The sequence below is a fragment of the Sinocyclocheilus rhinocerous genome, unplaced genomic scaffold (assembly GCF_001515625.1).
Source record: "Sinocyclocheilus rhinocerous isolate Xijiao unplaced genomic scaffold, SAMN03320098_v1.1 scaffold288, whole genome shotgun sequence".
NCBI lineage: Eukaryota > Metazoa > Chordata > Actinopteri > Cypriniformes > Cyprinidae > Sinocyclocheilus > Sinocyclocheilus rhinocerous.
This window is the reverse complement of record NW_015635021.1, coordinates 631,202-647,195: the sequence shown is the minus strand read 5'-3', so window position 1 is coordinate 647,195 and position 15,994 is coordinate 631,202. Positions and strand designations below refer to the sequence as shown.

Sequence of the window (15,994 nt, the reverse complement as noted above, 5' to 3'; positions counted from 1 at the left end):
AGTAACAGTGTTGAACCGGGTGAGGTCATTTCAAAACTGTAAACTCCGTAACAAACTCTTTTGGTAGTGTTTATAAAGTTGTGGTCACAGTTGTGGCCAGGCATTGTAGAGATATGCTGATGCATCATTTTGACAACACTGTTCCTTGTTCTCCACTGAATGATCATCATCAGTGAAACACACTCAATATATATTTATATACAGTAATATATCAATCATACCTTTATATTTGTTTGTTTTTTGTTCTCTTCAGACAAAGATAACTCATATAAAATCATTACACAAAGTATGTCTTACATAGATTTGCTGATACAATTACTGTAAACATTTAAACAAAGAATTCATACATACAAGTACTTCTGACCAAGAATGAAAAAGTGCTTTAAAAAAGACAATGATAATAATAATTTCCTGTTTGTTTTGATTGTGTTGAGGCAACAAATCACAGTTTCAGGGCTAGGCGCTGCTTCCTGACAACATATTTGGTTATCAGATATTTTTTTCTAAATCAAGTTTGCTTACTTTTAAGCAAAAATTTCATTTTGTTGTGATCTTTTCACGTCTTACACAATATACACTCACACAGAGTCCACCTTGACCTGATTGTTGTTGGTCATGAGTGGCGAGGGTTTGCTCTTTAGTCTCTCTTGCGCTTCATTAGAACTTTCTGCAAAGAAGATACTCGCAGTACATACCGAAACCACAATGCGCTTATACTCGCGGCGGAAGTTCTGGTTCAAAACTCCATAGATGATTGCATTGAGGCAACTGTTAAAGTAGGCCATGAAATAACTTGCCACAAAGAGCCATTCGGGTATTAAAGGAACCACACGCTCTGGAGAAATCGCCACCGCCAACCCGATGAAGTTTAATGGTGCCCAGCACACTGCAAAAAGCACGAAAACAACAAACATTGTGACGAAGTTTCGCACGTCGTGAGGCGTGAGCTTGGGACGATTGTCGGGCTTCACTCGTCGTCGCACCTGTATGACCAAAACCCAGATTCGAAGGTAGCAGTAGGTGACGATCATGATGGGAAGGATGAAATGGAAGAAGACGACAGCGATCGTGTAGGCCGAGCTCGCTGACTGCTCGAACGTACAGGAATAAACCCGTGGATCATACTGCAGGGAGCCTACAAATAAGTTGGGCACAATTGCAAGCACCGTCAAGGCCCAGATTAGCAGTACATAGCAAACTGAGTTTTTGTCACTGTAGAGCTTGTCATATTTGAGGCTGTGGCAGATATAACAGTAGCGGTTAATTGCGATGCCGGTGATGTTGAAAATGGAGCCGATTACACTGACGCCCATCAGGAAGCCGCTGATCTGGCAGTGCATGTATCCCAGGTTCCAGCCCCGGTGAAATATGGAGGTCAGGACCAGCGGATACGGATAGATGGCCACCACCAGATCTGCCACCGCCAAACTCACCACAAAGATGTTACCTGAGAAACACACAGAAATAGAGAGATACAGGTTAAGGAGTCTTTGACTGCATCCTAATGCTTAGGCTTAGACTTGAAGCCATATCAGACAATATTTTGCACACAAAGGTACCTCAGTTGACTTCTGAGGCAGCATTATGCCTTATATTAAGTGTACATACATATGCATGTGTCTGTGTGTCTGTGTGTGTGTGTGTGTGTGTGTGTATATATATATATACAGTATATACAGTGGAGATCAAAATTAGAGAACAACCTACAATTTCCTAAATTTCAAGGTCACTGCTTAGTCCTATTTGAACTTATCCTAACAGGAGTAGAAGGGCAGTTTTTTAAGCATATTTTATTAACTGTATTCTGAAGCACAGTACAAAAAACTCAAATGAGATATTTGAAAAATAACTCACAATTAAAGAAGATACCTCCAAGTTATTGGTGTTAATCTGGCACCTGGTGCTAATTTCTCAAATGTCACAGAATCGAACAGACAGGATAGTGGGTATGGAAGGATACGCTGCCTTCAAAAATCAATCAGATGAAGGTATCTCAGTAGACAGGATGCGACACAATCATTGAATTCGGACAAGCCTTGTTGTCCGTATGTTGCCAGCATTTTTTACTAAGTCTTCCAGGAGTTCAGTAAAGCTTTTATTGCCCCATAAACACAAGCATGAGCTGCACTCCAAATATTTGCCTCCATCAATTCACGGAATGTGCATTCTATTTAAAGTAGGGTGCACGTGTGCGTTTATAAATGTGAGAGTGTGCAATTATTAATTAGGTTCCCTCACTGTGTGGATGGTTAGGCATGGCCTATAGCTGATGGCTGCATTAGGGAAAGAGCACGGGCGGTTTTAATGAATGCACATCTCTAATTGCTGCCAGGCACAAGGACTTGACATTGTGTGTAAAGCTGAAATAATTAACTAGCATTGTAATCAAGAGGGAAACACTAAAGGCAGTTGCAGCTGAGTTGCACTCCCTCTTTTCTTAAGATTGTGTAAGAAGATGCTGTTTCATTCATAAATACAATACGATATGTTTGATTTTATTTCATTACAAAAGCACTGAGATTATTTATTTAACAAAAGGGAAAGAAAAAAATACAAAAGAAATCTGTTTAATATGTCATTTCCATAGAGCAATGAGACTATTTGGAAAGCAAATTTCATGCTTCTCAGATTTTTCTGCTGAGAAAAAAAGACACCAATAATCTCTCATGCATTAAAAGAGATCAGTTTACCAAGATACCAAAGTCTACAATTAACCCTCTGGACTATCTGATATGCTTTTCATCCTGTTTGACAACAATTTTTTCCTTTGTGTTTGTTTTCAAGTCAGAGATTATGAAACTAGGGTCACCTCAAGAGCACCGATGGAGTCAGTGGAAAAACTTTAAAAAAAAAAAAATGTTTTTTTACTAAATGTATTTTTAGGGCTGTCTAAGTTAACATGTTAACTTCCACTGTTATCTTAGAGATAAATTTGACTTTAATAATGCCTTTCTTCCGGTTCATACATCTAAGAGAGTTTAGAAAAAAAACATATGCTGTCAACTTATGTTTATAATAATATAATATAATAATATAATAATTTGTTTTGGCTTCAGTACATTGGGACAATATAAAAGCCAATTATTAAATTTTAAAACAACATTACAATGTCAATTTTCTCACACAGTATAAGTAGATCTTTGTACATGAAAATATATAGTTGCCTTTTTAATTTTAGGAAGGAAGTTTCCTCACAAAGAGATCATAGTTTTTAAAGAGAAAAAGTTGTTACTTCAATGAAACAACTGACAATCAATATCATGTCTCGTAGCCTATAAAAGATCCAACTATGAACAACAAACTTTTCCTCTGGATTCTCGCTGACTACTCAAACTCTCAATATTTTATAAAAGTAATTAGGCTATATTAAAAGGTGGGCTTTTAGTAAAAAGGTCTTATTTGCCTTTGAGACAATCCCTTGGAAATCCGAATGTTGATAAGTCATTGAGAAATGGGCATATGAACCCGTCCTTGTGAGTCAGCTGTCTCGCAGCCCCCTCGCAATGTCAGCGCGTGTCAGTAGTCTTGTCAAAACGTAGAACAGAAGCACTAATTTGTGGGCAATGGCGGTCCGTCTTGACGATTTGCTTGCAGTGGCCTGAAGCAAAGCTGTCACTCACATATACCCTCAAGCATGCCGTTGACATGCCATCCACATAGGGGTACATACACGGAACATTCTCACCATTTGCACAAATATCATCCATGCTTTTCAGGCAAATAACCTTGGCTGTTCTTAAATACCAGAGGTCATTTCTCTGAGCATCCTTCTTGTGGCTTATAGAGGCTCCGCCCCATTTCTTCTACTTATTTTCTAATGTAAAGCTTAAAGGGGTCATATGATGTTGATAAAAAGAACATTATTTTGTGTATTTGGTGTAATGAAATGTGTTTATGCGGTTTAAGGTTCAAAAAACACATTATTTTCCACATACTGTACATTATTGTTTCTCCTCTATGCCCCGCCTTTCTGAAACGCATCGATTTTTACAAAGCTCATCATTCTGAAAAGCGAGGTGTGCTCTGATTGGCCAGCTATCCAATGCGTTGTGATTGGCCGAATACCTCAAGCGTGTGACGGAAATGTTACGCCCCTTACCATATTGTGATGCCGTGTCCCGGAGTGACGAGACAAAACCAATAAAACCCATTATAAACGAGGCATTTGTTGCATCCAGTGGGGACACAATTACGGATTATAATGATTTATACTGTCTTTTTATGCGTTGCGTTGCATCGCGCCGCGTAAACATAAAACCATGTCTGCATTTGTGATCGGAGAAATGACAAACAACAAGCGCTACTCTACACTGCTCAAAACTCGCGTTTGAATCATCGGTGGCAAATTCTTTAAATATGAAAACGTACTTACAGACTGTGAGTCAGAACAGCCGGCATTGTAGTCTACTCTGCCAGGATCAGGAAACAGTCCTCCATAAAATCCGCTGCACACATCGGAATATGTGGGTTGAACTGTTCTGGAACAGTTTTGTAAATACAACTTAATCACTGATTTCTAGTCGTGTCCCGAAGACCAAACAAAGTAGTTTCGCTTTCGCAACGAAACACACAGCGTCTTCACAACATGGCGGTGGCAGCAACAATAAAGTTAGCCTTCTTTCTTTGCGTGAACATTTAACAGCTTGTAACACTCCAAAGAGAAAGAAAAACTTGAAATCGCATCATATGACCCCTTTAAAGGGATACTTCACTTAAAAATTATAATTTTGTCATTGTTTACTCGCCCTCATATTGTTCCAAACCTCTATGTTCTTTCTTTTGTGGAACATATTTTGGGGGGAAAATAATCTTCTGAAAGGCTTTCTTTTTTTCTATTCAGTTTTTAGTATGTTATTATTATAATTATTATTTCCCACTACTATTTCGGACCCCACTGACATTAATTATATGGACAAAAAGCAATCAAGTCTCATTGGAAAAACCTTTTGTGGCAACATTTCTGAAAAATATTACACTGCTTGTTGCACATTTAGCAACTTTTTTCAAAGTGAAATGTCCAGTCAGTGGTGCTAAAAGCGTGTTCAGTTTTTCCCAAAACAGAAAAACAGAAGAATGTTATTCTGGCATTGTTTTATTACGTATAATCCAACCGATAGTTTTAACAAAGGCAAATGTGAGGGGAAAAAATGCATTTTCTAATGCAGCCATGCCATTTTTGCTTGTTTATATCGCAAGTGAATGCTGTACCAGGTGAGCTACCTAGCAAGTTTACTATGCCAGAAAATCCACATATATGGAGCTGGTTATGTGACGCAAACATCAAAATGTACTAATTTACAAATCATGTACTATGGTAAAAAAAATGTTTTGAGGTCTGCCCCTGTAATCATAATTTTTTATTTAATTTTTGTGTGAATTGCAAGTATGCTGACAAAAGGGTTGAAACATTCAAAATTCATTATTGTGTTCCACAGAGGAAAGAACATTATACAGGTTTGCAACAATATGAGGATGAGAAAATGATGACAGAATTTTAATTTTTAGGTTAAACTATCCCATTGATGCTCTCTAACTGAATCTAAACATACACTTGCTCATGGAGGCATTCAAAAGTTCACAAAACAAGATTGTTTCAAATCTCTCAGCAGTCACGGTTTGTCCTAGACTCAAGACCTCAGATGGAGCCATTACAGGTTAAGTCTTGATGCACACTGACAGCAGAGGTTACTTGGGTTGTCTCTATGACGACTTCACTGGTGCACTCCGCGTATTTGTGACTAAGAGGGGTGGATGATGGAGGCTACGCAGCCTTCTTTCTTACAGACAGAAGGAGGAATGGAAGAAATCAAAGAATTGTCCTTGACAAAGTCAAGCTGTGAAGTCCCAAGGGAATGTGATGCCATTGGCTTTGCTTGGCTGCAAATCTGTGAGTTTGGGTTATCAGAGAGATTAAGGTGTCACTCAAACCATTTTATTTAGCTTACAGGGAGATAGGACTCTGGCTCATGGAAAACATTCCCCATTTTCTCCATCACTCTTTCTAGTTGGTTCCCAAACTTTTAAATGTTTTCCCTTGTGGTATTTTAGATCGGTACCAAACTGACAACTGATAGAAGCATATTACCGGAAAGATATGAGTCTCTGCCCTTAAACAAATGGCCTCAGACATTCCCTCTAACCACTTAACACCTTGTAATGTTCCAGCTTGGGTGAATCACATTAGTGTGTGCATATCATTTTCTCTTTTCAGAGTATTCTATCTAATGTATGGAATAGTCATTCACATGCTAAAGTTCAGGGCTGCTTCAGGCATGTCCAGACTCGTCAGGTGCGGCCAATATCCTTGCAACGCCATGCTGTCTCAATTAGAGCACAATGCATAGGGTCAGATCTCAACTTGCGCAAGAGGAGATAGGTCAGCAGGTCACCGAATCGACAAGGTCAGAATGTGAGGCAGCTTCCCTTTCTTCCTTCCGGCAGGTCATTATACATAACCTTCAAGATAATGTATGTTAATGTATGTTAAACACCTCAATATTTCAATATGTCAAGCCATGCCATTTTACAGATGCATCAGCGGAGGAAGACAGCACTGTAATTGCATGCATATATTACATTTACACTTGACTACTTAACAATTAACATTACGAATACTGTTTTAGTGTAGAAATACATTATCATGAATGTCACTCTATACTTTACATAAAAACAATATTCTAGATCGCTTCCTGAGCTCTTAAAATGGAAAAGGTTTTCCAAATAGATTGACTGATATCATTTTTTAATGGATTCAGTGATATGTGTACATTTTAGGGATACCAGCATGACTAAATTTAGTTCAACAGTCAAATTATTCTCATGACATTTGGTTCCATTATGGTTCCGGAATGTATGCATTCTTCCACCGATGCAGATGGAACACCGAAATAAAATATATGTGAAATCCTGCTCCTGGAGGACCAATAACCTGAAGAGTTTAGATCTAACTTGCCCCAAAACACCTGTCTGAAAGTTTCTAGTAATGCTGAAGACTTTGAATAGGAGTTTTTCACGTATTTACTTGGGGTTGGAGCTAAATTCTGCAGGACAGTGGCTGTCTGGGAGCAGGATTGGACCACTTAAAACTTCATTCATTGTTTACGGCAATTTAAGATGCTGGCTGACCAACATGGGTTTATCAATGGCTGATGTTGATAAGAAGAAAGCAAGGTGTTGTAATTCATAATATGCATATGCATAATACATTTAACACAAACTAACTGAATCATATTTTTTTACTCAAAAAAAAAAAATCCACTGTCCATTCACAAAGATGTCAGTAGAATAAATACTTTGGTTAATAAGCCAAGTGGATATGGGTTTCTTCCAATGCTGATAACTTCAAAAACAGCTACCTGCAATATATATATCAGCCGGAAAATGTATCATGAAAAGTACTCATGTGGCACTCAATAAACTTTTCTTCTTATTATCAATACTGAAAATAGTTGTTCTGATCAATATGTTTTGTGGAAACCATGATACATTATTTTCAGGGTTCTTGGATGAATAGAAAGTTCAAAACAATGACATTAATTTGATATAAAAATCTTTTGTAATGTGTGCTTACTGAATAACAGAACTAACTTTTTTAAAAAAATGTCGTACTGACCCCTAAACTTTTGAATGGTAGTGTATGTCTGATTTGTTATGACTCTCATGCTGTCTGAAATCATAAACTGACAAAACAAGGTAGCTAATGCAAAAAGAATTGTTTCATTTTCATTCTTTCTACCTCAAAAAGAATAACAAAAACAACTGTTAATAGAATCAGTAATGAATTGGAATTGTTAAGTGGAATCAGAATCAGAATCATGAAATTCTGTATGATTTGCTATTCAGTAAGATGTTTATTTTGCGTGAATCACCATCTGCCTTGTGGATGGTCCTTATACTACAAGCTTGAAGTAATGTTGCAATTTTCTGCATGACATAGCACAGAATCGCCCCTTTAATTGGGCCTGTGTGTGTTTTCACAACTCAGTGAATGAGAGAGGTTTCTGAACACTTCGTTGATGAAGATTATACAGTAAAAACCCATAAAATGAACGGCAAAGACTCTGTGAGTGGAAAACAGCAAGTGGGTGGCTTTGAATGTAACATTCATAATGACTCCAATTACAGTCAATAAAATGAAAACCTCTAGGTTTTCAGCTAATTATCAACCAATTATACCCTTCCTTTTCAACACCCACATAGTTGGCTGTGGTCCCTTAATATGTCTTTCTGAGACAAAAATAGGACAGGGAACCTGTGACAGAAATAGCCTTCTAGTTTTTCTCCAAGCTGATTACTGTGTCAGCAGAAGCCCTTTCACCTACGCAGTCTACCATAACGGGAAGCCTGCGTGAAGTTATTTGATTTGGGCTGATATGGATATCATGTTTATGAACAAGAAAGGTAATTGACAAGCCTCTCTCTAACTCTCTCACGCTCTGTATACTGCCATTCTGAGTCTGTTTGAAAACAAAAGAAGCACTTTGATGGTTCTAACAGTACTCCTCAGAAGTTCATTTACAGAGGCTGAAGAGAGCAAAAAAGTATGAATTTTATTTACACATCTGAATGGAAATGGCTCTCTTTTACTCTTATGGATTCCCCCAAAGGCACACAAAGCAAAGCACCAATGTCAAATAGTTTTCAGTCACTGGGTTTAGTGCTGCACTCAGAGGCAACAAGGTGTTACATGGAGGACTGTGAGCACAGTAATCCGCCTGATTAACTCCCTTCAGTAAACAGCGCTGAAATTCAAAACCAACCCCTCCAACCATAATGCCACACTGCTAGTGTGGAGTTAAACTGAGGGACAAGGGCAAGGGCATACAGCGACACATTAACACATTAGTGTGCAGACACATGCGGCATGAAACTGCAGACGCCAGAAGCTTCCATATTTAGAACCAGAATTCCCTCAACACGGTAAAAGACTATATGGCATTGTGTGAAGGATGACTTTAAATGCAACATGCTGTATATGACAAATGCAGCTTACAGCCCACAACAATGAATCTCATAAATAATGACGAGAAGATGAGCTGAATTTATTTTACAAGTCTCACAACATATATTCCTTACAAAGGTCAAAATATGTTTTCATAGATGTCTTAGCTACGTAGTTGAGTTCGTTTGCTCATATATTTATTCATTCATAATGAAGGTGTCCATATTTGGCACTCAAAAAAAAAAGAAAAAGAAAAGAAAACACTGCAGCTGGGAATCTCCTATGTTTGTGTTTATTATGACATATTCAAGTTAGAAATTAAATAGCAGCAGCTAGATAAATGAACTATAAATGATGGAAAAAGCTCTTTTGTTGTGTTGTACAAGTGAAAAATGATAAGTGACTCATATCACTATTACCAAAAAAATTATTTATTCACACTTGACATCTAAGAAAAATGAATAAATACATTTACTAAATAAGGTTACTGTAAACTGTGTTTACCATGTAAACTGAATTTATTAAGAAACTTGAGGAAACTGGTTGCTCTAAAAATGTAAGTATTGTGAACTTTAAGTTAATTAAATGTTTTGTAATATCAATTAATTTGCAGTTATTACACCTAGTGTATTTAAGTTCAATGTACTAATTTCCACAAGTTCAATCTATATAAGTTGTTTTATATTTTCCATTTTTTAAACTATAAAATTAATTTTAAAAAAAGAAAACATTCCTACAATTTTCGGTTTTATTTCAATTTAATTCCAAATGTAATTTTGAAAACACGACAAAACATGAATTGTTCAAGTCCCGAAAACATTTCCCCATAAAACATGATAAAAAACCCACTAGTTTAACAAATTAACTTATTGTTAAGCAGTCTATCTCAGAATCACAACAAACTGCATAAAAATTATATGGTTTGTTTACACTCTGAGTTCACAATATCGGTAGTATTGCATTTTGGGTGCCAGCTCACAATTTCCCAGGTTGAGCATTATCTGCTGAATAAAAAATAAAGTGTTTTTACTCACAACGACTCTACACGGTCCCCAAACCACATTTTGTCACGAAAACACACGCGAGAAGTTGAACGGGAATGACGTGAAACAGCAAGTGAAACGAGTTGTTTATTTGAAAATGGACGTCAGGAAGAAATTAGTGCAGCAAGCTGTTTGCGTGATGATTTGTTCGGAAATATTTTGCTAAATTTCTTGTGTCCAAACTTTTCTTAAAGCCATGTTGCTGCTGCTGCTTTTCTTCTGCTGACCTCAACTCTTGCCTTGCTCTCTCATTGGCTGTAGCTCGTCGCGACACCTGACACCATGTGATGTGATGAGGCCCAGATATTTGGCATGCTAGAAATCCATTTGGCGGTTCGGCGAGGTGTCAGCAAGCCTCTTTGATGCGTCGTTGACTAGTTCACAAATAAAGATTGCGGAGCACTGATCACCTGCTGATTTTCCCCCAATCACAGCCCGACCTGTCGGTGAGCTCGTTGACTTGCAAATCGGGCTTAAAATCCTGTAGTGTGAACTTGGCCTAACGGATAGAAAGTTTCGCCGATCACAAACAATCTCTCGAGGGAAAAAAAAGAAATGATAAAAGGAAAATGGCAGAAAGGAATGTCCATAGAACTAGCTAAAACAAATGTGCCAACTTCTCAACAGCTCCTTGAATTCACACACAATCACAACAGTGTCGTTACTAACTCCGCAGCACCAGTGTGATGGAGGCGTGGTCAGGAGATAAACTTCATAAAACTAGTTCATTTAACTTAAATTTATTCACAGTTTTAAATATGTCTACAAATGAGTAGAATCTATTTATATTTTATAAGTAATGTAGTCAAACTTAAATATTTAAGGATATTGTAATTCAATTGTTTAATTAGATCCGGCCTTACAGTGCAGAAACTTCCTATCTTGATTTAAGATTTGACAAAGTTCTATTTCCTAAGTGAAATTACCATGGTTATAAAACAGACAGGACAGGATTCTGAGCTAAGATGTTTCTAAAAAAAAAATCAGAGGTAGCAGACAGCTGTCAGCATAAGAGAATACTCTCATCGCTGATGACCATACAGCAAACATGCTGCAAAACATTAAAAGCTTCAAATTCTAGACCTAACATCACTATTCGCAAAAATGTCAGTAAAAGACATCCTCAGACTGGCCCATTTAAGCTGCAGTGGAGGATCTGGACAAACTGCCTAGGGCAGCACAGGCTGCTCTTAGATGCATACTTTTCTAACCTATCGCACATTCAAAGCAGTTTTGCTGGATTGTGGCCACCACTCTCATTGATTTTGAAGCAGCTCCCTGTGCTTTACTTCCCTCCCTGCTGCCACTATCTGTCTGTCCACGAGTCTCCAAGCAGCCAAACATAGACAAGGATTCATCTTAATAGCGCTATGCAATACAGGTCAAGTTAATCAAGCCAGTAAAGTGCAATCCCTTTGTTTATTGCAACAACAAAAAAAGCAACTACATTTTAATTTACAATTATCAAATTTACACAAATTAAGATTTTGTAATTTGAAAGTGTTGCCTGTGTAATGTAAAATGGCTCTTTTAATGGTAAGTTCGCCAATGTTCAATCATTCTTTGTATGGTTATGGTGTCTATATGCAAATAAACAATGTGTACTCTTTCTCTGTGTCATACCTGCTCCAAAATATCCCTGTTGTTTATTTGTCAGCAAAAGTCTGCCGGATTACATATTTTACATCAACTGGCTGACATTTGCTGACAAATAAATGGGGATTTTTGACAGTTCCAGGGCTTTTATGAAAACTACAGATCATGCTTCAGCATTTTTGTATCCCAGATAAGTCGGACAGTCTGTCATTTCCAAACAAATAATGTTTACATTTATGAATTTGGCAGAAACTTATTCAAAGCAACTTACATCATTAAAGGTATACACCTGATCAGCTCAGACATGACCTTGGTGTTTCTAACATCATAATCTCTTTATTACCTGCATTAACATGTAACAGCCAAAATGTGAAAATCAACCCAAAACACTCAGAATGAACCTTAGACCAGATTTATGAGATGAGTTCAGTTCAATTCACATTAAAGGGCTTCTGTTCACTTTAAAGTTATTTTGGAGCATTCACCAAAATTCAAGCGAACCGCTCAAAAACCCCTTTAAACAAATCTAATGAAAACAAACACCACCACGCATAAATGACAAGCAAGCACTTTCAGAAAACCCAGATCCCCCTGTGAATGAACGTCCAAGTGAATTTCTCACTGGCCACAAGAATAAACACCATTGCATCCTGTTAAACTGACTTGAAATGATTACTCTTTGGCTTAACTCAGTGTTTTCATTTTGAAAGAACATGTTTCAATCAACTAGCTCAAATTAAATCGTAATCAGGCTGTAATCAGTGCCATCTTTAGACTTCCAATCTCTAACATCATATGTGTAAAGAAAAGCTAGATTTAACTTGCTAGTATGTTATTATAACACGTTGGCTGAACTTGATTTAATCATGGATAGTGGTTCCACATGATTGAAATAATATGTTATTTCCTCTCAACTACTTCATGTACAATCAACTAAAGTGAACTGAGAAAACTCAACTAAAATTAGACATGTCCAAATAACTTGATTCATTCGTGTGCAACCAGTGTCCATGATTGAATCATGTTCAGCCAAAGAGTAAAGTGAAATATAATTTTATATTAATACTTATTATTGTTGTTGTTGTTGTTGTTGTTGTTGTTGTTATTCCCCTCAATAAGTAATGCTTATATTGAAGAATCTAACACTAATCTAAATGAAAATACTAAATGCATAAAATAAAAATGTAAACTGAAATATTATTTTTATATTGTTTATTATACTTATATCTTTATTATATTATATTATTTCTTTTTTCTGTAACCCTTTAGTTTAGGGACCAATTATCACTATTAACTAGTTGCTTATTAGCATGCATATTACTAGCATATTGGCTGTTTATTAGTACTTATAAAGCACATATTAATGCCTTATTCTGCATGACCATATTTTAGATCCCTTAATCCTACACCATACCTAAACTTAACAACTTCCTTTATAACTATTAATAAGCAGCAAATTAGGAGTTTATTGAGGCAAAAGTCGTGGTTAATAATTAATAGTTATTTAATTGTGAGAATTGGTCCCCAAAAAAAGAAGAAAAAAAGTTTGAGAAAAAGCAGTTATGTCATAATCACAGCTAAATACCAAACATTTGCCATATAGTGTTATTCAACAGGGGCTCTGAGTCAGAAAGTTTGAGAATACAACCTCGTGTCACTGGTGTTATGACGCAGCTTGCGGACGGTGTGACGGTACCTGTCGTACAAGCTCAGCGTCTCCCGTGAGCGAGCAGAGATGACAAAACACCACAGGTGGTGTCACACTCCGCGTCAGGCAAGTTCGGAGCAAAGTTGGCAAGACACGAGCTGACAGATCCATGCCACAGACTCTGAAACACATGCACATTCACATGAACTCTGAAAGAAAGAGAGGTGGAGACAGAGAAATACACACAGCACTACTGAGGACTTCACCCTGTCAGATGACAGGTTTGAGCCCAAGTCACCAAACACACACACACACTCAGCCAGTCCTCATGCTGACAGGACTGTCAGTTCTACTTCTCATCCACTGGGTGTCAAGCATTAGGCTGTCCTATTCAAACAAGCATGTCCTCCAAGAGCAGTGGCGTGTGGTGGTCTTCTGTAATTTTCCGGTGTAAATTCATAACGTTTTAACAGTTTTAAAGGGGTCATATGATGCGATTTCAATGTTTCCTTTCTCTTTGGAGTGTTACAAGCTCTTGGTGCATAAAGAAGGTCTGTAAAGTTGCAAAGACTAAATAAAAATCGACGCGTTTCAGAAAGGCGGGGCATAGAGGAGAAACAATAATGTACAGTATGTAGAAAATAATGTGTTTTTTTAACCTTAAACCGCATAAACACATTTCATTACACCAAATACACAAAATATTGTTATTTTTAGCAAGATCATATGACCCCTTTAAAAAGTATATGGAATAGCATTTACTTTACACTATCAACAAGGAAACAAAAATATCATATAATCGAAATATCGTATCACATTTTTGTGTATGTATTCTTTTCATTAAAAAAAAAGTTTGAAAACAAGCAGATTTGTGATACAACAAAAATACTAAAAATCAGGTATATTGTCAGTATAAAGTTTGAGAACCACTGTGCTATTAAAAAAACAGTTCAGGGATGCTATCAAGCATTTTAAAATTTATTTCATTTATTTGTATTAATATACTTTAAATCAAGTTAACAACAGTAACAGTTACAAAAACTATATTATTTTTTGTCTATATTATTCAGAAAGGCTATTGTTGTTTGACTATTTTTATTAATATTCTCCTTCATAACGGCTCATTAGTCATCAAATTCTCACCAAAACTTGCCAAAAAAAAAAAAGGCTCACGCGCAAATCATTTCAGTTTTGATGTGACCGAAAATAATGTTGTGGGTGAGGCAAAAAGATGCTTTGTTCTGAAATGTAATCTGTTGATGTCTCTGTTAGATAGCATTACTTCAGAAATATCAATTAAAATGATTTTTATTGTTATTAAGAGTTATTAAAATATTACAATATTAGAATATTATGCACACTACCACTCAAAAGGTTGGGGTCAGTAAGAAATCTTTTTTTAAAGACATTAATTTACTCACCAAGGATGCATTAATCAAAAGTGACAGTAAAGACTTTTACAATGTTACAATAAAAATCTATTTAAATCTATTCCTAGAATCCTGATAAAATGTATCAACTTCCACAACAATATTAATTATCTGTTTTTAACATTGATATTAATAATTAATGCTTCTTGAGCATCAAATCAGCATATTAGTATGATTTCTGAAGGATCATGTGACACTGAAGACTGGAGTAATGGCTGAAAAAAAACTGGCTGAAATGGAAAAAATAATTTTATATTCCACAATTTATTTTCAATTGTAATAATAGTTCATAATATTGCTGTTTTACTACATTTTTGATCAAATAAATGCAGCCTTGGTGAGAAGAAAAAATTCAGATGTTTCCATTTATAATGACTAAATGTTTGCACACTAAAGCAAAATTAAAAAGATTAAAATCTTTTTTCTTACAATATCCTTAAAGTGGCAATTTTCCTTTTCCCACTGAGCAAAGCATTTTATTAGAACATACAGGAGCAAATAACATACAGCCTCCACTATAAATGGTGTAAACGCATTCAACATGACTCACTTTCTGCAATAGAAGCAGCCCCCAGTTTTTGTGAGTTACAATTATGTTAGCGGCAGAGAAATGTGTGCTACGCTGAATAACAGACAAGCACATACGAGGTAACTGCTGACAGTAGAGTGTGGAGAAGTCAAGCATGCCTTTTACACATTTCTCATATTCATTATGAGTGTGTACTGTTAGGCGTGGGCTGAAGAGTTGAGCATATTATGAGGGTCAGGAATACAGCACTCCTTCATTTCACCTCATCAGCTCTGCAGAGAGAACCACACGTGGGTCTATGCAGCACATACATCTCATACTAATGAATCTAATGCGCATGAGCCCATAGACATTTCCACATACACTTGCTTAGAAATGTAATAAGTATAAAGTATATAATAATAGTATATAATTATTATAATACATATAATATTATATGTGTATATACACACACACACACACACACATGAACACAAATTTGCTTATTTTGAATATTTCTTTCCCAGATTTTCAATTAGTCTCAGATCTGTATTTAAACATTTTACTCATCAAAATTGTAAGTAATATTGAACAGTATAGACGGTTCTTTGGCGCAACTTGCACACCCATGGCCATACTGAGAGAATATGTTCCAGTATTCTGAAAAGACTAAAGATTTGCTTTCTTTTCAATGTTTGCTTTGTTTGCCTAAAATGAACCATATCATAGCCTTCAATATCTCTTTTAAAAAGAACTTTGTAACTTTTAAACAAGTATTAAAATGAGTTCAATGTAGCTGTAGGAGTGTTAAATAAAAAATAAAGTTGA

At 36.3% G+C, this 15,994-nt stretch overlaps 1 protein-coding gene across 1 annotated transcript in view; it reads right to left on the bottom strand.

The window, feature by feature from the left end:
* Window positions 1-416: 416 nt before the first annotated feature.
* The window catches only part of LOC107746022 (melatonin receptor type 1A-A-like), a 41,941-nt gene continuing 26,363 nt past the window's right edge, over window positions 417-15,994 (bottom strand). Inside the window, exon 2 of the mRNA XM_016560065.1 lies at window positions 417-1,447. Coding sequence (XP_016415551.1) covers window positions 579-1,447 — 869 coding nt within the window. The 3' untranslated portion in view covers window positions 417-578. The remainder of the gene's footprint in view (window positions 1,448-15,994) is intronic.